General features: G+C 41.4%; 2 protein-coding genes across 7 annotated transcripts in view; one reads left to right on the plus strand and one right to left on the minus strand.

Moving 5' to 3' along the window:
• Window positions 1-884, minus strand: part of anln (anillin, actin binding protein) — a 113,404-nt gene extending 112,520 nt beyond the window's left edge. Inside the window, exon 1 of the mRNA XM_069907500.1 lies at window positions 784-884. Coding sequence (XP_069763601.1) covers window positions 784-801 — 18 coding nt within the window. The 5' untranslated portion in view covers window positions 802-884. The remainder of the gene's footprint in view (window positions 1-783) is intronic.
• Window positions 885-998: 114 nt separating this feature from the next.
• The window catches only part of LOC138747895 (putative tyrosine carboxypeptidase MATCAP2), an 87,384-nt gene continuing 66,020 nt past the window's right edge, over window positions 999-22,362 (plus strand). For 4 of the 6 annotated variants that reach the window (XM_069907515.1, XM_069907536.1, XM_069907546.1 and 1 more), the window contains exon 1: window positions 18,647-18,976. In XM_069907515.1, the coding sequence (XP_069763616.1) occupies window positions 18,952-18,976 (25 nt within the window). In that variant the 5' untranslated portion in view covers window positions 18,647-18,951. Of the gene's footprint in view, window positions 1,085-9,881; window positions 10,081-18,646; window positions 18,977-22,362 lie in introns of those variants that run through there. The other 2 variants (XM_069907532.1, XM_069907523.1) reach the window with 2 other exon arrangements.

Raw genomic sequence — 22,362 nt, forward strand, 5'->3', positions numbered from 1 at the left:
ATTCATCGACGCGTTCAGCTCTCCTAACGAGCACACACCCAAAAAAACTACCGACGTTTCAATTGACAGAAATTGGCTGCGCCTCCTCCCAACCCGCCGTAAACCGTTGTTACATTCCCAAGAGATGATGGCCCGTCCTTTGACAAAAAGTATCTGCGCCCACGCCATGAAATCCTCCCGAAGTGACACCCCACAACTTCAAGGGACTGGCCATTTCCCTCATTGGCTCGGGGCAGCAGGTCTCAGAAGTGCCCTTCATCAGGAGCATTTTGGATCGGTTCCCCTCTCCCCCAAACCTCACTTTTTTTACTGTGCCCAAGGATACGCAGGCTGGCCCCAAAATCTTGCACTGCCTTTGGGTTGACGCGTCCAGAAACCATTCAACCCCATTCCCTGGATCTGGGTTCATGTGGCAGGGCGAGTGGACTGAACCCTCGATGCTGTTAACGGGAGGGATGTTGCTACAGGGATTTGTAGCCCACTCTGCGGCAATAAAGACCCTTTTCGATTTCCAGCTCATTGATTTGGCCACCAGCACCTTCTTTCCAGGCTTTCCTAACGAGTAAAGCGAGCTTGACCAGCATTATTAAGGAGCCACCCCTCGTGGAGACGGGGCAGCATCGGCCCTGCATGACAGTCCCTGTTCGCCCATGATTCTGCCCGACGGGGCCCACACGGCTCTGAATGGGGATTGAGGGGGGGGGGGGGGGGAGACACGCTCCTGCTCGACCTCCATCCTCCCCGCGCTGCTGCCGCCACCCCCGCCGGACAAGCCCACCCTACCTCGGTGAACGGGTCCATGGTTGCTCGTTTGCGCTCCGATCCCCCTCGCCCGGATCTTCCGCCAACCGCTGCAAAATTTGAATTAGGCGCCGCCAGCCCAGCCCCGCGACCGAAGGACGATGGGAAGCGACGGTCATGTGACGGACAGACGCGTTGACCAATCGGAAACGTTCGCCGCCTGGGGTTTCTCCTGCCCCCGCCCCTCCCCCCAGTCAGCGACCAATCCTGAAGCCGGGCAAACCTGACTCGTTCACCCAAGGCTGGTGGGCGGGGGACGCCTTGTCAACGGGCCGGGGAGGAGGTAAGGCTATAAATGGGAACATTTGCAAGCTCAGGTCGGCTCTAATTCACATCAGGGGGGTGGTCAGATGTTTATTTTGGGCGGGGGGTTAAGATTGGAGAGGAGTCACGGTCCAAACCACTTTAAGCCCGGCTGTTTCAACCAGTTATACTGCAAGAAATCCAGTGCTTTGACACCAAGAAACCTCTGGGCCATTGAAAGTTTATTTACTTTCAAAATAACTACTGAACAGTTTAACTGTACAGTAGTTTATTGATGTGCTGACATAATACAGTAGGCATTCAATTTAAATTTGTGTTCTTTGCCTTTTATGGTTTATTTAATATCCAGAGAAGGAGGGAAAAATATATTTGCTTGAGTCTTTTAAAATAAAATATTCTAAAAATACAGTAGACATTTCTGCATCTGCTGCTCTTTAATTTAAATGAACAACATAAAACTCACTCAAAGAGCAGTGCAAAATTTTTTAAAAGCTGGGTGCAAAATAAGAACAGATCAAGAGGCAGCCTCCAACATTTCCCCCACGGAGATTAGGAAGAACTTCAGCGAGAGGGTCGTGGATCTGCGGAATTCGCTGCTGCATACAGCAGTGGAAGCCAGATTACTGGGAGTATTTAAATAAGAAATAGACAAATATCTCATTAGTGAGGGCATCAGGGATGTGGGGAAATTGGAACTAGTGTAGAATAGCTTGGTGTAGATTTACAGAACAGACTCGATGGGCCTAGTGGCCTGTTCCTTTGTCTTGTGAACTCTCAGTGAATACATGAGCCCAATGATTATGATGCAAATCTGTAGATTCCTTGCAAGTCAAGCAAACGTTGACTTTTGTGAAAAAGTATTCATTTTCCCACTGTGCCTGAAATTTCCGGCACTCTCTTTGCTATTTTCCATCTTTTCTGTTCCACCAGATAACCATTTACGGAGCAGAAACAGGCCATGTTGGCCTTTCGAGTCTGCATCGGTTCACTGATTTTGTGCACCCTCTTCAGGCAATGGTCCCATTCTTCTTCTTCTTAACCAAGGTCTCAACATGGCCCCTCTTAGAACAACAAACTCAACCAGAAATTTAAAACTCTGACACCAGTTCAGCAGCAAAAGATTTCTCAGTTCTTGAGCTTGGACACTGTTCAAACAAGGTGGTCCATTAACAGTTTAATCAACTGAAGTAAATGTCTTATCTTAAATGAGTTCATCGTTTTCATCGATGAGCAACATTGCAACGGTCGGTCTAGTAGTTCAAAATGACAGCGAAACTAAAAAGTGCAATGTACATGCAGTAAAATTTATTGTTAGAGACTATGTCCTAATGAGCCATATTCCATTTTATTTTTAAAATTCACCCTCAGCCACATAAAAATGGACAACGGACCACAGTTGGCCCGGTGGTCGTAGTTTGGCCACCTTCTCTATAGGTGTTTTTAATGGAGAGATCCCACTTTGAGGCCAGCTCCATTGGGAGAGGAAAATGAGCGCTTACCTTTTTATAGAGAAGGCCTAAAAGACTGCTACAAAGTCACTTTTATGAAGAGCGGCACCTCGTTGCGACCTCTGGAGGCAATAGAGGTGGGGCAACTGGTGCCATAGTGCTGCCCGTCAACATGGCAGCGTACATACATGGCTTGCATTCTGCACAGACCAAGCAATTGCAAGTCAGCTCCCTGACCTCCTCTACTGAATAGGGGAGGTTACGGGCCCTCACAAAATGCACATTGTGACCCCCCCCCCCCCCCCCGAGTGGCAGAGGCTATCATAGAGGGCTTGGAGGCAATCTCCTTGTGCCCTGGTGTGCAGGTTCCCCTGGACAGGGCATTGGGTGGCTCACTGAGCTTGCCCATCCAAAACAATATCTCATAATAGGTGGACAGCTCAATTCTCCACCTCATGATCTTGTTATTTTTAATTTTCCCCTGCTGTTTATTATTAAATATAAAAGCAACAACTCTCTGATCTGTCAGCAGGGTGAATGGTCTGCCAGCCAAATAGTGCCTCCAGTGATGCATGGCCTCCACTATAACGTGTGCCTCCTTTTCAATGTCAGTGTGCCTGAGTACAGGGCTTTGGAGGGTTCGGGAGAAAAATACCACTCGCCTGTCTGCTTAGTTCAGCATGGTGGCCAGGGCGATCGCTCCCCACTTGGAATAGGACAGATTCATCAATAGCGTGCATCACTACCTTGGCCATCTCATCCTTAATGCCCTCGAAAGCCTTACAGGCCTCTGCCGACAGTAAAAAGTGGTGTTTTTCACCAGGGGTTGGGCCTTGTAGGGATCCACTGGACATAGAACGAGAAGAACTCCAGGCACCTTTTTAAAGCCTTGAGGTTCTGGGGCAGAGGAAGTTCCAAAAGGGGGTGTATGCACTCGAGGTAGGGGACAATGACACCATGCTCCACCACGCACCCCAGGTTTGCCAACCAACTTGGTGCTAAACACACACTTTTTCTTATTGTACATGAGGTTGGGGGATTTGGCAGTGGCCATGAACCTCTGCAGGTTCTTGTCTTGTTCCTTCTGGTTCCGGCTGCAGATGGTGACATTATCCAAATATGGTTAGGTAGCTTTTAGTTTGTTGTCATCACCCATGCGATCCATCTTCCTTTGGAACATTGACACCCCACTCGTGAGGGCGAATGACACCCACAGGAAGTGATAGAGATGGCTGTTTGCCTCAAATGCCATGACTCACCAGGGACCTGGCGTCGGTGCCCAGTTGGTAGCGAGCATACATGGCATTCAGCGGGGCTCCGTATTGCTGTCGCAGAAGGGCTAATACCTCATTGTACCTTTCACAGTCACGGATTATCTGGTACGCTGGATGACCCGCTGCTGCAAAGAGCAGATCGTATTTATCACCATCTGCTATGATCTCGTGGCACCTCGTGTAGGCCTTCAAGCAATGTAGCCACACATATCGAACTTGACGGAGGCTTCTGGTTCCTTTGGATCAGTTTCCATCTTCTCCAGTCTAATCACCTTGTCCATGGCAAATAAATTTCTGGTTAATTAATTGTGGCGTGATCACCCACAGACATGAAGAAAGTAGTCAAAGGCTTTATTAACCAGAAAACCTTGGCATGCCTCTACATGCTGCTGGCTCACACCCAAGCCAGGTATGAGGGAGGAGACTAGGGCTCTTACGGGGAGGAGCTACAGGTACAGAAGGCGAGTCAGCCTGCCTAGTCCAATGAGATCATGCCTGCAGTACCATGTTGCACCACATACCCTTAACCTTTTATCCTCACATTTAGTACCCAGAAGAAGAATGTAAACATTAACGATTGTTGCTTGACTCACTTGTGCATTTGACTTCTCTAAGCTATACATACCTTCATCAAGAGCATTGGATAATCCAGGTTGTTGGTGCATGTCTTTTCCTTTAACTTGAAATCTCTGCAATCACCTTCAATAAAGGCAAGACCACAGATCTCAGATCACATTCATCCAGCAACTTCAAATGCATGTATGGACGTTGAGATATCTGAAATCTGAATCAGACTGAAAACTGAATTTGCATTCACATACCCTGATGGCATAAAATATGGTTCATATCTGGAAGATGTCAGCATTTAGATTTATTGAATGATTGATGACTGACATCAGTTGAGCTGCTCATGAATATAAATCAGCCTTTTTTTGAGAAAAGATAAGTGAAAATTTGTATGGAAGGGATGCAAATGTCAACCTGCCTTGGAGACACAGAGACTGCAGGATTGGAAGCTAAAACAATGAAAGAACTCAGCATGTCAAGCAGGACCTTCAGAGGCAAAGGGATAATTGATGTTTCCGATCAAGATACTGCATCAGATTGGAACCAAATGAGGGGGGATGATGGTTCCACCTATCATCCTCTATCTTCCCTCTACAATCTCAGTCCTGATGCAGAACCAAAATAAACAACTCTGTTCCAAGTTAACAGTTGAAGATACTGTATATTTCTTATTTAACAGGAACATCTTCCCAGAGATCATTTATTTTCTGTGTCAATGCTGCTCATTAAATTGAAGAGCTCTCTGGATGGATTTGCTGTTTAAGAATTTAATAGGGTGGGGTGGATAATTGAAGAATAAATGCATTGTTTTTCCCTTTGAAGTGGCAGTTCCATTCCTCAATGAACAGCAGAATTGTGTTGCCTGGAAAATACACGAGTGGAAAATGTTATTTCTGCAAGCCAGATTGGGAGACAACAGAATCCTTGTCATAATTGTAGAAAGTCCTTCTCAAAGAATAATGGGGGTAAAATTAATTGCCTTTTGAAAATGGTGCTCTGTAATGTCGTCAAGCTGCTTGAAATTATACTGTTGTCAATGTTACAATTTATAATAAACCATTGGTTTTCTGAGATGCTGTTTATAAGAGATGTTTGGAAAAGCTTAACTTATCGGAGACAAGACACATTCCGTTATAATTTGTTCAAGGATGTTTACTGATCTCCAGGAAGATTCCTGGACAAGGAAATGAATCATTCAACAAAGTTGTTAGGTTTTACGTTATGCCAACTAACCTTTTCACCCACCAAATCCAAAGTGAATGTGTGGAACTGGTAGGATACACTATCCTTGTTTAACATTGTACCAAAGATGGACCTTGATCTATATATTTGTCTACAGAGGCTCTCTCCAGGCTGCCAGACCTTCTTAGTATCCCTCGCATCTTTGGTTTTTATTTTATACTTCCAGCATTTCAATCTTTAGAGCACAGAATAAGGAACACTACTGCACAGTACAGGCCCTTTGGCCTTCAATATAATGCTGACCCATGTCACTTAAAAAAAAGTATTAAACCCTCCCTACTCCGTACCCATTCATGTGCCTGTCCAAGAGTCTCTTAAATGCCCCTAATGTTTCAGCCAACACCACCATACCTGGCAAGGCATTCCAGGCACCCACAATTCTGTGTTTAAAAAAAAACTTACCCCTAATGTCTCCTCTAAATGTCCCTCCCTTCACATCCTATGCATGTCCTCTGGAATTTGCTATTCCTGCCCTGGGAAAAAGGTGCTGGCTGTCCATCTTATCTATGCCTCTCATATCCTATTGTAGACCTCTATTGTCTCCTCTCATCCTTCTACTCTCCAGAGAGAAAAGACCCAACTCTGCTAACCTTGCTTCATAAGACTTATTTTCCAATCCAGACACCATCCTGAGGTGGCCAGAACTGAACACAATAAGTGTGGTCTCACCAAAGATTTGTAGAGTTGCAACAGGACCTCAACTCTTGAACCAAATGCCCCTATTAATGAAGCCCAACATTCCATAGGCCCTCTTACCTATCTTATCAACCTGCACAGTGACCTTGAGAGATGTTCAGATTTGGACCCCAAGGTCCTTCTGTTCATCCACACACTTTAGTAAACCAACCATTAACCCTGTACTCAACCTTCTGGTTTGTCTTTCCAAAATGCACCACCTCACACTTATACGGATGAACTCTATCTGCCACTTTTCCGCCCTTCCATGCATCCTTTCTATATCCTTTTGTAATCTATGTCAACCTTCAGCATCATCCACAACTCCTCCAACCTTTGTATCATGCACAAAATTGCTGACCCACCATTCCACCTCTTCATCTCAGTCATTTATAAAAATCACAAAGAGCAGGGATCCAGAACAGATCCTTGCAGAGCTCCACTAGTCATTGACCGCCAGTCAGAATACCTTCCCTCCACTTCTATTCTCTACTTTCTACATGCTAGCCAATATTTTATCCACACAGCCAAGGTTCCATGGATAACTTTCTGATTGAATCTCTCATGGGGGACCTGTTAAATGCCTTATAAAAATTTATATAGACCACATTTACTGTCCTACCCTCATCAATTTCTTTTGTTACTCTTCAAAAATCTCTATTAGGCTTGTGAGGCATGACCTTCCCTCACAAAGCCATACTGACTACCCTTGAGTAGACTGTACTTCCCTAAATGCTCAAAGATCCTATTCTTCAGCATCCTCTCCACTAGTTTGCACCCACTGACATAAGACTCGATGGTCTGCAATCCCATGATTCTCCCTATTACCTTTTTTAAACTAGGGGAAAATATTCTCCAATCCTCCAGCACCTACCCTATGGCCAAAGTGGACTTGAAGATCATAGCCACTACCCCAGCTATCTTTTCCCTCAATTCCCACAGTAACTTGAGCTATATCACGTACTACCCTGGGTTCATATCAATCAATGATTTTAAGATGATCCAACATTTTCTCTTCCATAATCTCAACACAAGCCTGTTCTATTCCAACCTCACCCTGATCAAGGTCCTTTTCTCTCGTGATTACTGAAGCAAAGTATTCATTGTGGACCTCCCAACCTCCTCTGCCTCTGGCACACGTTGCCTCCTTTATCCTTTAGCAGCTCCACCTTCACTCTCATCATCTTCGCATATGCATAGAACGCCTTGGGGTTCTCCAATCCTACTTGCCAAGACCTTCTTATGCCCCCTTTGAGCTCTCCTAAGTCCTTTATTAAGCTCCTTCCTGGATACCATATGCTTCTCATGAGCCCTACCTGTTTCCTGCTTCCTATATCTAAGTTTCCTTCCTCCTCTTGACCAGCTACCTCACCTGCTTCTTCAACCGTAGTTCCCTTTTCCTACCATTTTTTTCCTGTCCCTGTGGGGCAAACCTATCCTGAACCCAGCACAAGTGGTACCTAAACTTCATCCACATTAGTTCTGTGCTTTCACCCTTGAGCTCTGTTTCCAATTTACTCTTGCTTGATCCTGTCTCATCCCATTGTAATTAGCCCTTCCCTGATTAAACACTTTTAACATCTCAATAGTTAGCTTTCCTAAAACTGTATCTTATTTATATTACAGGTATTTCCTGGATTTCATTGAACAAGCCTGTGTCATCTCTTGAACAGACTGCAATCTTAGGATCTTGTAATGGTCTTCTTCATAATTTAATAAAAAAAGTTACAATATATTTTGTCAATTTATCTCCTACTTCATTGCAATCCCTTTATGGCATTTTGCAAGACTGGAAATATAATATAATGCCAACAGAAAGAAATATGATTATACCAAAGATCACACAATAAGTTCTATAGTTTTGAAAAATTACATTTATTACCTGTAAAGATTTCCAAAGTGTATACTTCTCAAAATTCATGCACATTAAGCTCAAATAAACCCAAAACAGTGGAACCCTGATTTAACGTGATCCAATTTAACTCAAATCCGGATATAACGCGATGAGTCATTGTACTCGGACGTTGGGCTGCTGCCAGGAGTGAAGACCTCAGGCTATCACCGGGATCAGGGACCTCAGGCTGCCACCGGGAGTGGGGACCTCAGGCTGCTGCCAGGTAGAGGAGGGTGGTGGTGGAGGGGGACCGGTTGAGTTTCTTGTCAAGAAAGAAACAAAGTGCCCTCTGTTTGGGGGATGCAGATGAAAAAGGATTGAACATCCATAGTAAAAATGAGGTGGGCAGTGCAGGGATGGTAGACAATGAGATTGGAGGCCCTGGGAGGTAGGTGACCAGAGGTGATGAGGTTGGAGATGGAGTGGGAGACTGGTTTGATGTGCTGTGGGGAGTCCAGTGGAAGGGGTTAGTAGGTGGAGGTGTCTGAGAGCTCTCATCTGGCCTTGGCAAGGTAGAGGTAAGTGCCTAGACCACAACAGCACCACCCTTGTCTACAGGTTTTGATGGTGAGGTTGGGATTGCTGCAGAGAGAGTGGAGGGCAAAGCGTTAGTAGGATGTGAGATAAGAATAAGAAGGGAGTGGTGAAGTTGAGACAGTTGATGTCTTGGCAGCAGTTGGAAATAAAAAAAGATCCAGAATGGGCAGTTGGCCAGGACGAGGTGTCCAAGATAAGGATGAAGGTTTAAAGCAGGGGAAAGAATCTTGAGTAGGGGTAGAGGGTCCTGGTCAAAGAAGTCAGCCTGGAGATGGAGGCAACAGAAGAAGAGTTTGGCATCAAGACTTGCACAGACCTCATTAAGGTATGGATGGAGAGGGAACAAAGGTGAGACCTCTACTGAGGACCGAGCACTCAATCTCAGAGAGGGGAAGGTCAGAGGGTTTGGTAAAGACAAAGCAGGGATCAGAATGGGAGTCAATGTGGTGGAGAGTGTTGGGGGAGGAAGCAGGATTAGGAGGGGGGCCAGAGGTTAGTGATGGAGGGTAGGGAAAGTCAGAATGGGGAGGTGGAGGATTGGGGATGTCAGAAGGGGAGGTTGTGGAGAGGTCAGCAGGTGGAGGGTTGGGGAGGTCAGAGCGGGAAGGTGGGGGGAGGGGTACAACTTTCCCATACTATCTGAACCAGGACCAAAGATTGTCTAGTCTATTTTACCATCACCCTTTTTGCACTAACTGTAACTGAATATTTATCTTTCCTTTTATAATTATTATCTTTTTTTGGTAATTTATTGATTTGTAGTGGCTGCAATAGGAAGGTGAACCAGTAACTGACTATTTGAATGTCTTGCGCTGCTTTTAGGGGACAACTTACTTCCTGTCTGGAGCACGCTGATCTATGGGAATGACATCAGCACGTTGTGGAGTCACTGCCTGCCCAATGGCGTGCAATCAGGAAGTGGCGACATCTCCCAGGCAACACGTGTTGCCAAACGCTGGCTTCTCCTGAGAAGGGAAGGAGGGCCCGTGCCATCTTGTACCAACTAATTGGGGCAACAACTTGGCCCATCCAACCACACGGTCGCTTGGCCCATACTCATTGGTTATTAGTGTATTTTATGTACCTGTTTTGCTGCAGCAAACAAAAGAATTTCAGTGAATTTGTGCATTGCACATGTGTAAGTCAATAAACTCATTATCATAATCTGTTTTTGTGCAGAATATAGGATTTCTAATGCATACTTATGAAAAATGACCTGTTTGAGGTAAACAAGAGAAACTCAGCAGGTCACACAGCCTCCATAGAAAACTCAAAGCTGTCGACATGTTGGGAGCACCAAAAATCAGACATCTGAATAAAAAGGTGGGACTCAGGAGTGCTGAAAATCAAACAGATGCCTGAATCAGCATGACCCCAGGTACAATGTATCAGCAACTATTTGAGATTATGGATAGTGATCAACGTTTTCCCTCCTATCTCTCCATTTCTTATTTTCCTCTACTGCCTCAGGGTGAACCAAACATAATGCATGCCTGGAGTCCTCGCCACTCCCTTACTTTGTTTATGACTTTGCATCCTTTCAATTCAACTTCTTCCTCACCTGAATCACTCATTCACATCTTTGTCATGCTGATTGTCTCCTGCCCATCCTGGTCTTCTTCCCACAGGCTGTGAGATTGATGAACGGTATAAATGAAACGTGAATTATTCTAAAATTATACAGATTTATTTTTAATTTTTGTGTGTATGTGCTAATTGTGTGCAGTGTATTATATCTGGGCACCATGGTACAGAAACACTGTTTCATCTAGTTGTACATGTACAGTCAGATGATCATAAACTTTAACTTGATCTTGAACTTGAAGAGTGAACTTCAAAATTATGTGATAACAGATATGTATACAGATCTGAGAAGATGTACTGAATGAAGTATCTTGCTAAATTGTGGTATTAACTAATTGGTAAGAATTGGAATCTATTGCAATAAATAATAAACTACTGGACATGGCAACAATAATTCATTAGAATGATTCACGGGTTCCAAAGATTTCAAGGAGACATTACTTACAGATTAGTATTCTTTATAATACATTTAAAAATTCAAGAGGAATTTATTTGTGGATTTTTGATGTTCAGAAGACAGACAAAAAAATTTAACTGCTGACAGAGGAACATGCCAAAAAGAGCTAACCTTAAAATAAAAAAAAAGAAAAAAGTATTGAAATTAAAGGAAAAAAGTGTTTGGAATTTTTCCTAGAAATTTGCTTTAATTTGCATTTGTATTAATGCATGATCTTTTGTTGGGTTTCAATCATGTATGTTAACAAAAAAGAAGGCTCGAAAATAACATTTAAATATCTTGCAAATCCTATCCAAAATGTTGTATGAAACAGATGGCTCAAGTGCTATAAATTCTGCCCTGCCCTGGGGGTTGTGTGAGGCTTCTGGGAGATGTAGTAGCAGCTTTGCTTCTTGGGAAAAAAGTTACGTAGACAGCCACATCTTTGCAGCACCCTTCTCTTCCTCGCTGCTGAAGGTAAGAGCCTGTATGATGCATGGGAATGAAGTCTGCCATATGGCCTGTGCCCACTGTAAGAAGAGGTATGAAAATGAATGTGACCTATTGCTGTATACATAAGTACAATTACAATGAAAGTTTACTTGCAACAGATTCCCAATACATAAAAACCTCAAACAACAATTTAATTATAATTACGATGCCACAAAGAGAAAAAAGATAATAAATATAAAATAAAGAGAAGATAAATAATTAATATTCATGTCATTACCATGTTGTGCAAAATTATGTTGGGTTCCTAGTACAGGCAGATTTGTAGTTTTCTCAGAGTAGTGTTGTGGATGAGATGATACAGGAGGTTTAAGAACTTGGCAGGTGTTAGAAAAAGATTGTTATTGAACCTCGAGGTGCTTGACTTCAAGCTTCTGTATCTTCTGACTGAATATTTGCAGTGAGGAGAGATTGTGACCAAGGTGGGGATCTTTTATGATGTTGGCTGTCTTTTTTGAGGTAGCGGCTCACGTGCATCTGGGGTTTTTCTATACTTTTTTCTTCTCTTTTCCTTTTTCTATCTTTTCTTTCCTTGTTTTAAGCCTGGACTGTTTATGTACATAGCATTTTATATATGGAGGGTTCAGGTGAGTGGGGAGGAGGGAGGGGGACGCTGGATGGATATATGCTTTAATTTTGGTGTATAATGGTGGGAAAATTGTCTTTTATTAGTATTGATATTAAAGGAATTCAGAATCCGATAAAGAGAAAAAGGTTATTAAGCTATATGAGAAAAACTAAAGTGGATGTAGCTTTTTTACAAGAAACTCATTTAACAGAAATAGAACATGCAAAATTAAAGAGAGACTGGTTAGGAAGAGTATTGTCTTCTTCATTTAATTCTAAGGCTAGAGGACTAGCTATATTAATAAATAAAAAATTAACAATTAAAATATTGGATGTAATTATTGATAAAGTGGGGAGATATGTGATGGTAAATTGTAAAATTTATTCTGAATATGGGATTTTGATGAATATATATATATGCACCGAATATAGATGATGGAAAATTTATACAAGATGTTTTTATGCAATTAGCTAATGCAAAGGGGAAAATAATTATGGGAGGAAACTTTAATTTCACTTTTGATTCGAAGTTGGACAGATTAGGTTAAAAACAAGGTAGTTAAAACTGTGAAGAATTTTATGAATGAAATGAAACTTGTTGATAGATGAAGGAGAATGCACCCTGATATTAGAGATTATTCATTTTATTTCTTCAGACATAAGACATATTCACATATAAATATGTTTTTAATCTCTCAACTGCAAACAAGAGTTCAAAATATTGAATACAATATTGTCTGATCAATCACCTTTGGTTATGTCAATTTTATTGGAAGAGAAAAATATAAGTTATAGATGGAGGTTAACAAGAGATTGTTAAAAAGGCAAAAATTTTGTGAATTTATAAGACAACAGATAACATTTTTTTAGGCATTAACAAACATTCTGCAACCAATAAATTTGTAGTTTGGGATTCTATGAAGGCTTATTTAAGAGGACAAATAATAAGTTATACATCTAACGTTAAAAAAGAATATATGTCTGAAGTTAATCATTTGAAAAATGAAATAATAAAGATGGAAAAAGAATTGCAAAATCAAGTAAATGATGAGAAACAAAGAATAATGGAATTTTGAAATTTGAAATTTAATACAATACAAACGTTTAGAGTGGAGAGAGATACAAGGCAAACCCGACAAAAATATTATGAGTTGGGAGATAGAAGGCGTAATGTTTTAGGATGGCAATTGAAGACTGAACATCTTACTTATAAAACACAGGGCATTAATGATTTTTAAAAAAATGTTATAAGAAATTATACCAATCGGAATCTTTAAAGGATGGAAATAAAATAGATGAATATTTGTTTCAAATTATCATTTTGCCACAATTAAATATAGAAGAGAAGACTTAATGAACAAATCCTGTAACAGCTACAGAAATATTTGACATATTGATATCTTTACCAAATAATAAGACTCCAGGCAATTTCTTTAATAGGAAGTATAAATTGTGTGAAGATGAATATTTTTGCTCGAATACAATACCTATTTCAATCATTACTAATTTTGTACCAACAGTTTTTTTTTCAAAATGTAAATAAAAGTGTAAGAAGATTTATTTGGCGAGACAAAAATGCCGAAGATGGCATTGGAAAAATTTAAATTAACACGCCCAACCTAAAGTCTTCTATGCTGCTTAGCATGCCACAACTCATCAGTACGGGGTGCTAAGTGACGGAGGTCAGTAAAGTCTTCATCTGCAAGCAGCAAATGGATATCTTCTGGCATTTTCTCACAATAAAGTTGCTTGTAAAGCAGACAGGGCTTGTGTCTGTCCATGAGCACCAGCATCTCGTTCGGAAGGAGTGCGGTTGCCCAGACCGTCCTTAAGGAGAAGTCGTGTTGCTCTTTTGCGTTGAGAAAGGACAAAAATGTATATGAATAGGACTTTGATGGCTTCATATCAGTTGTTGGCAGAAGGCAGGCGTAAGAAATCGACAATACGCCCCACTGAGTCTTGGTCCAGCGATGCAATGACATAGTAGTACCTGTACTTCAAAGAGTCAGTGGTAATTTGGCGTAGATGCAACTGGACCTTGGCCTTCTTGAACCAGATCTGTGGCTGTGAGGTCCAAAATACTGGAAGTTTGAGTGCAATGGCATTCTGCGCATCCATAGTTAGGTCCAAAATGTCATTTGTTCCATCAGGGTTACCAGTGTAGTGAGTGGTGCAGTGAATAAAGCACAACAGAAGTTGTCTGTAAGCTGAACCAACAGAACTGTTTATTGGAATCTTCACAGGAGTTTAAATAATCATAGTTAGCATGCTATCACAATCACGTGCCTCCCAGAATTCTTTGTGCCCTCCGGCCACCGGGAACTTCTGATCCTGTAGGAGCCTGCAACTACAGACGCTATTTGATAATGGAGTGGAGCAGTTTGCAGCACCCTATTTATTTTCCACAATTTTTTTTTTGCCAATTGCTTGAATTCTGGATAAGAGGGGTTTTACTGTTCCCTGAATTCCAAACACAATGATTCCAAATCAATGATTTGTGGCAAGTTTGGTTAAATCCTTGATTTTAAATATTGATGTTTAATTTAAGTACATACTGCATGGTAACAGGTCACTTCAGACCACAAGTCCATGCTGCCCAATTTACACCCAATTAACCTAGAGCCCCAGTACATTTTGAATGGTGGGAGGAAACTGCAGCCCCCGGGAAGACCCACGCAGTTACGGGGAGAACATACAAACTCCTTACAGACTGTGCGGGATTCGAATTCCGGTTCCAATTGCTGGCGCTGACTGCTATGCCAACCGTGTCGCCCTTTGATTATTTTTATATAATTGTTAATAGACAATTACATTTAAGAAATAAAGATAGATTACATTTCCCTCTTAAATTATCAAAGAATTGATTTTCAAAAATTAGTATTTGCCAATAACATGATTCAGGACCTTTAACCCCACCTTTGAATAGGATTCTACTGGAATGGGCTTCTAGACTCCCAATTATTGCTAGATGGGTAATTGGAAGCACTGAGGCTTTTGTGGCTTTTAACCAAACAGAATATGTGAAACATACCAGTGTTAGATTTTGAAACAAGCCTTTTATTAGTAGTTGTCATAGCGGCACGATACTGGGGCCAAGGCAAATGTTATTGTGTAGCCAAACTACTTGACAATAGTGGTGAAGTGAAGGAATTTAAGAGTTTGAAATCTGAGGAACTCAGAGATGTGTGTATAGAACTCAAAGTTAGTGTCAAGGAAGTGTAAGCGCACAAGAATGAGAATTATAAATGATCTCCTCATAGCCTTCCATCAAACCATTCAAAATATTAGTTTTATAGTCTTAATAGAACAGAAATTAGTGATAAATTAATGATTAATTCTCCACATGGAAGGTTAGTAGGAAGGTTCAGTCGTTAGGTATTAATTTTGAGACAGTCAAATGGATTCAACAGTGGCTGGAAAGGAGGTGCCAGAGAGTCGTAGTGGATATCTGTTTGTCAGCCTGCAGGCCGGTGACAAGTGGTGTGCCTCAGGGATCTGTATTGGGTCCTTTGCTGTTTAAAGATGTGGATGATGGGATTAGTAAATATGCAAATGATATAAAAATAGGTGGAATTGTGGATAATGAAGAAGGTTTTCAAAGATTGCAGAGGGATTTGGACTGTTTGGAAGAGTGGGCTGGAAAATGGCAGATGGAGTTTAATGCTGATATATGTGAAGTGTTTCATTTTGGAAGGAATAATCAAAACAGGACATACATAGTAAATGGGAGGGCATTGAGGAAGGCAGTGGAGCAGAAAGATATAGGAATATGGTGCATCGTTCCCTGACGGTAGAATCTCCTGTGGATAGGATGGTGAAGAAGGCTTTTAGTATGCAGGCCTTTATAAGTCAAAGCATAGAATACAGGAATTAGGAAGTGATGTTGAGATTGTTCAAGGCATTAGTGAGGCCAAATTTAGAATACTTTGCGCAGTTCTGGTCACTGAATGTCAGTTCTGGTCACTGAAGAATGTCAAAAAGGTAGAGAGAGTGCATAGAAGATTTATGAAAATGTTACCTGGGTTTCAGAATCTAGATGGCAAAGAAAGATTGAGCAAATTAGGTCTTTATTCTTTGAAGTGTAGAAGGTTGAGTGGAGATTTGTTAGAGGTATTTAAGATTATGAGAGGGATAGATAGAGTTGATGTGGATAGGCTTTTTCCATTGAGAGTAGGAGAGATTGAAACAAGAGGTTAAGAGTTAAGGGGCAAAAGTTTAGAAATAACATGAGGGGAACTACTTTACTCAGAGTGGTGGCTGTGTGGAATGACCTTCTGGGAGAAGTAGTGACAGAAGGGTCAATTTTGTCATTTAAGGAAAAATTGGATAGATATATGGATAGGAAGTGCAGGTAGGTGGGACAAGAGGAGAGGACTTAGTTTGGTGCAGACTAGAAGGGCCAAATGGTCTGTTTCCATGCTGTAATTGTTATATGGTTATTATAATCTGAAATTCGTGTAAAGATGGCACGGTTGGCGTAGCTGTTAGTGCAACGCTGTAACAGTGCCAACAATTGGGACTGGGGTTCAAATTCCATGCTGTCTGTAACGAATTGTACGTTCTCCGTGTCTGCAAGGGTTTTCCCTGGGGGCTCTGGTTTTCTCTCACCCTTCAAAATATACCGGAGGTTGTAGGTTAATTGGGCAGCACAGGCTCGTGGGTTGAAAGGACCCGTAACTGCTTTGAAAGTTTAAATTTAAATCCTCACAGAGACGGCAACCCTTATGGTCTGCTGCCAAACATGGATGCTGCCATCTTGGGCAAAGACTTCCTTGGTCTCAACGATGATAATACAAACACCATCAACCCCTTGAACAGTCTGTTTTAAAAACTTTACAAAGGTTCCTTTTATTGTCATGTTATGATACAAAAAAATGTCACAGATACTTCAACCTATCGGTACGGACTTGAAGGGCCGACATGGCCTGTTTCCGTGCTGTAAACGGTCATATGGTTATATGGTTATTTGCCAGCTGTAAAGGCAAAGAGTTGCCATGAGTATTGCATGGTGTCCCCAATCATAAGAGAAATAGAAGAAAACGAGAGACCCTTCAGAGTCACAGAAGTGTCCAAGGTGCGTGAGTGGGAAGGGAAGGTTGAGAATCATTGCTCTAGTCTAGACCCAATTGTTACGGAAATATTTTGCTTGAGAAAACTGTCATTGGCTTATTTCCTTTGGAGTTATGAAACCGTGCATATAACAAGTCAATTAGGTGTGGTGGTCCACCACTGGCCTACTGCAGGGGACAACACCTGTACCTGCAGGAGTGTAAGGGGACAGGACAACATCTGGCCAGCTGTCAATCAGTCAACCTGAAGGGATCAAGCCCCACCCGGTCGGGTGTCAATCACCCTCCGGGATATAAGCGTGCGCCGGCCTCCCAAAGCTCACTCAGAGTTACTGCAGGTGCAGCCATCTTGGCTCTGTGGAAGTCCTTGTTGATTAAAGTCTGTTGTACAGTCTTTACCTTGTGTGTGTCTGATTCTGGCTAACAGTGCACCACATTAGGCACAATTAAAACAGTGGTCTTCAAACCTTTTCTTTCCACCCACATCCCACCTTAAGCAATCCCTTACTAATCACAGAACACCTATGGCATAGGGAATAGTTAAAGTGGGATGTGAGTGGAAAGAAAAAGGTTGAGAACCACTGGATTGGAGGTTGTTTCACTCAATGTATTTAAGACACAGGTTATGAATAGTAGGGAATTTAAGGGTTATGGGGAACAGACAGGTAGGTGGAGCTAAATCCAAGGCCAAATCACCCATGGCCCGATGAAATGGCAGCACAGGCTCATCAGAGCAGATGGCTGACTCCGACTCCTGCTCCTGTTTCCTGTGTTTTGTTAATTTAATAGGTGCAAGAAGACTTATCAAATATCTAATTTAGCTGTTTAAATTAACAAGGGCTTTCAATGGAACTCTTTTGTCTGATTGTTGTATCTCTAATTATAGGGTTTAAATTTAAGGTCATTACCACAAGTGTAAAGAACAAGGTTATGTTATTTTTTTTAAATTATGGATGGTGGATAGGGCACTTGAATTCAATAGAAGAGAATTGATAATGCCTTTTAAAATAGGATGAGTTGCTATTTGGAAAAAAATTGAAGACAAGGATAATGGGACCGACAACAGAGTACTTTGTACAATCAAGCAAGCATTATTTTTTTTGTTGTAGAATTCAAAAGCAATCATCGTTTAGAAATCTGGCCCTGCTTAACAATTGTACAGTATGTGACAAGGGGTTCAGATCAATTGAATTATTTCACATCTCAAAATGTACATTATTAGAAGAGACTCCTCCAAAGTATTCTAAACAACTAATCGATGGCAAAGACAGTGAGGAGTTTTGCAATTGCAAAATAAAATTAATTGTTGCATTCTGCGCATAACCACGCAGCCGCCTGAGACACACAAGGCAGGACAAGTAATCTTGTACAAAATATAATGCCATGGACAATTAAAACCCTGCAGATCTCCGAATTCAGAAGCAACTGAGCAACCAATTGCATTTTGATTGTATTTGTAGAGCTGCTAGCTCTACTAACTTGCTCGACAGATTATGCATTATTTATCACCCTTAAAGTTCTGTCAAAACTGGGTTCTGATCTCATTGATCTCTATTCGCCTGAAACAGTCCCATTAGGTATTAAACCACTAAATAGTGAATGTCAATTTAAAATTTGGTGTGCAACTAGAAGAGAGCGCTCCCACCTCTAAGGCTCCGGAGAGTGATTGGATTGCAAGCATTTTGCAACTTGCTGGACTGATTGTTACATCCCGTCACGTCGAGAAATAAACAGCGCGCCTCAAGTCATTTTGACGCAAGAAGGAGGTTACCGTGGCAACGACGGTGGGACACTGGCGAGGGGAACGTGAGAATGACAGGCGGAGAGAATCGGGGGCGCGCGTTATGGGGGAGCTGAAGACTGCGGCAATCCTGCGGAACTGAAGGGGCAACAGACCGGCCACCTGGATACGGTTCGTCTCTCTCCAGCTTGAGCGAGTTGCCTGCTGATTGCAAACTGACGACAATAGATGGAGTCGCTCCATTTTTATTGTGGGTCTGCATCTTTCTATTGCTAGGCGAAGGAAAGAACCCCGAGCGGGTTCGCCCCTGCACTCACCAGTCACCGGAGGAGGTGGCCAGGCATGCTGGAATCAATCCGAGTAACCGGTACGTGTCACTTCCTGTACTGGGAGGGAAGCGGAGCGAGATATTGTTATTGATCTTCAGAGGGGTCTTGCTCAGGTGTGGGGTTTGGTGGGTTCCTTCGCTGAATTGGAAAGACTGGAACCGCGTCCGACGCATTGCAGCAGTTATCAACTGTGTGGTATTGATTTCAGCCACTTCATTTCAGAACTATTATTTGGGGTTTCAATGCTTCGATCATTTGTGTGTGTGTGTGTGGGGGGGGGGGGGGGGCAGTATAGATGTAACGTGACCCTTTAAACGATCCCTGCAGACCCATTTATTTACCCACTATATTCAGGTGAGGCGTGAGTCACAGAATAAAAGCTTTTCAGCAATTAACAGACGGCGTTCTCATTCAATACTGCATTTGCGGTCGGCAGATACGTCTGTTCGTCAACATCGTTTGCTGTTCCTCTCCATCGTGTCGTGCGTTGTTTCCCTGAATTATAATAACAGATATCAGGCTGGGGATTGAAACCGGAAAGTCTGCAGAAGTAAAAACGCAATGCCCGAGAAACCTAGCAGGTCAAACAGTGAATTGTATATTTGTGATGCGCTATCGAGCAGAAAAGCAGACACAAAACCTGAAGACTGTTCAACAGGCTTTATTCCACACAAACTTCCACAGAGCTGGCTGTGAGAGTCGCTGTGCTGGCTCAAGGGACCGGATCTGGCTGATAGCCCGGAGGGTGATTGGCAGCCGACCGGGAAGACCTTGGCCCATTCAGGTCGGCTGATTGACAGCCGGCCAGGTGTTGCCTTGTCCTCCTGCAGGTACACAGGTTGCCCCTGCAGTAGGCAGGGGATCACCACAATTTTTTTTTTCTTTGGCTTCATCACCACAATATTAGCAAAGATAAAGGTACGTAACCGACTTTTCGGGCTTGATCCTTCATCAAGATATGAGCAAAATGTAGACAGGCGTGCCTGAATAAAATGGGTGGAGGATGGGGTTTTCTTTTGGGGTTGATTGAAAGCATGAAAGTTTTACCCATTCCCTCATCCTGGTTTGGAAGTGTCCACCAGACACAAATCTTTGTGTGAATTCGTCAGCTCATTTTCATGATATTGGAATGAATTGTGTCACTTGATTGAAAACGTATATAAGGCATTAATACACCTGGAGTATGGAGCATAGAACAATACAGCATAAGAATACTCAATGATGTCTGTCTCAATGGGATGCCATTTTAATCTGATCCATATCCCTCATGCATCTGTCCATATGCCTCTAAAATGTTGCTATCACATCAGCTTCTTCTACATCCCCTGCCAGTGCATTCCATTGCACCAGAAAAAAAGCCTCAAAGCTCCTTTAAAGTTTCCCCCTTTACCTTCTATATTTTTTCCTTCTTGTACAGTAGAAGGTCGAAAATCCAGGCTGCTTGGGAATGGGGTCCAGGTTTTCCATATTCTTGGACATTACTTAAGGAGAAATGAAGAAAAGATAAACAGACAATTTTTGATAGTTGATTCATTTATCAAAACAGTTTTAAAGAAAAAAAAAGTGGGAATCACCTGGTTGCTTGTTGCCACTGTGGATCTGTGGTTTTTATGCATGCATGCTCACAAAAGCCAACTACATTTTAAAAGTTTGAGAGGTTTTGAAAAGTCCAGATTCTCAGGTGGTTCAGATTTACGGCATCCAGATTTTTGGACTTCTACTGTATTGGACTGTCTTTACCTTATTACCACCCTGTCCACTTGTGTTGGCACTTTCAGGGATCTATGGACTCGCACACTTAAGATCTGCTCTTAAGGGTGTTAATATATACTGCATATTTTCCTCTTGCATTTGACATCCCAAAATGTCACACTTCACTTGTCCTGATTAAACTCCATCTACCATATTTCTATCCAAATTTCCAACTGATCTAGATTCTGCTGTATCCTTTGACAACTTTCCACATTATCTGTAATTCTATCAAATTGTTGTGTCATCTGCAAACTTACTAATTGAGCCACCTACATTTTTATCCAAAGCATTTATATTAACATCTATGTGCAAGATATATATACATTTATCTCGATATATATCTATATATAGAGATATATATAGAGATATATATAGAGATATATATAGAGATATATATAGAGATATATATAGAGATATATATAGAGATATATATAGAGATATATATAGAGATATATATAGAGATATATATAGAGATATATATATATATATCTCTATATATATCTCTATATATATCTCTATATATATCTCTATATATATCTCTATATATATCTCTATATATATCTCTATATATATCTCTATATATATCTCTATATATATATAGAGATATATATAGAGATATATATACACACACACATATATATATATATACACACACATATATATATATATATACACACACATATATATATACATATATATATCTATATATATCTATATATAGATATATATCTATATATATCTATATATATCTATATATATGTATATATAAAATGAAATTCCAGCACTGATCCTAGTTGAAGGAAGCAAGTTAATCCATTAGAAGCAGTTCAAGAAGGTACACTGCACTCGTTCTTGGGTTGGATATGCTGATCCATGAAGAAAGGATGGATAGGCTTGGCTTTAGAAGAATGAGAGGGTATGTCTTTGGCTTGGAAGATTCTGATGGCTCTTGGTAGACTGGATGTTGAAAAGATGTTTGCTCTTGGTAGATATTTAGAATGATCCAATATTTAAAATCAAGTAGTTCGATGAAGCTCAAAAGCAACACACAGTTTATTTTGGGCATCTGAAATAAAACAGAAAATGCTAGAAAAACTGAATTAAGGATTCAGATACATGATGGAGAGTAACACTCAAAAATGTTGGTGTTTTCCCATTTAAAATGTTCTTGAAGTGGATCCTATATTTTAAAGAAAATAACATTTGGATATTTGTTTGGAAAAGGGTTTTTTTTTTAAATTGGGGGAAGCAGGAGCAGGATTAGACCAAGTAGCCCAAGTTGTATTGATTTGATGGGCTGAATCCTCAGTTCTCTGTAGAAGCATTGCCTGGCTTTTCAGGTTCATACATTTTATTCCATAAAGGATGTTTTTGATCTCTTGTGGTTACACAATCCATGCCTGCATGTAGCAAACTCTTGACTTTATTCAGGGGTTTGATTTATGTCTCACAAATGTCACCAGGTAGTGGCCATCTGCAATGTCTTATCCCCTTCAGTCGCATTTTGGGCATCACCAGAAACCTAGATCAGTAACCTAGAGCAGCCACAAAAACAATCCTAACTTCACAAGTAAGTCAGAGACTTGCTACCACCGTTCTGTAGATTGTAATAGAAATGATGGATGGAAGGATGGCTCAGTCAGTGACAGAACAGATTCCCAGGGCACTCAGT

The sequence above is a fragment of the Narcine bancroftii genome, chromosome 1 (genome assembly GCF_036971445.1).
Source record: "Narcine bancroftii isolate sNarBan1 chromosome 1, sNarBan1.hap1, whole genome shotgun sequence".
Classification (NCBI taxonomy): Eukaryota; Metazoa; Chordata; class Chondrichthyes; order Torpediniformes; family Narcinidae; genus Narcine; species Narcine bancroftii.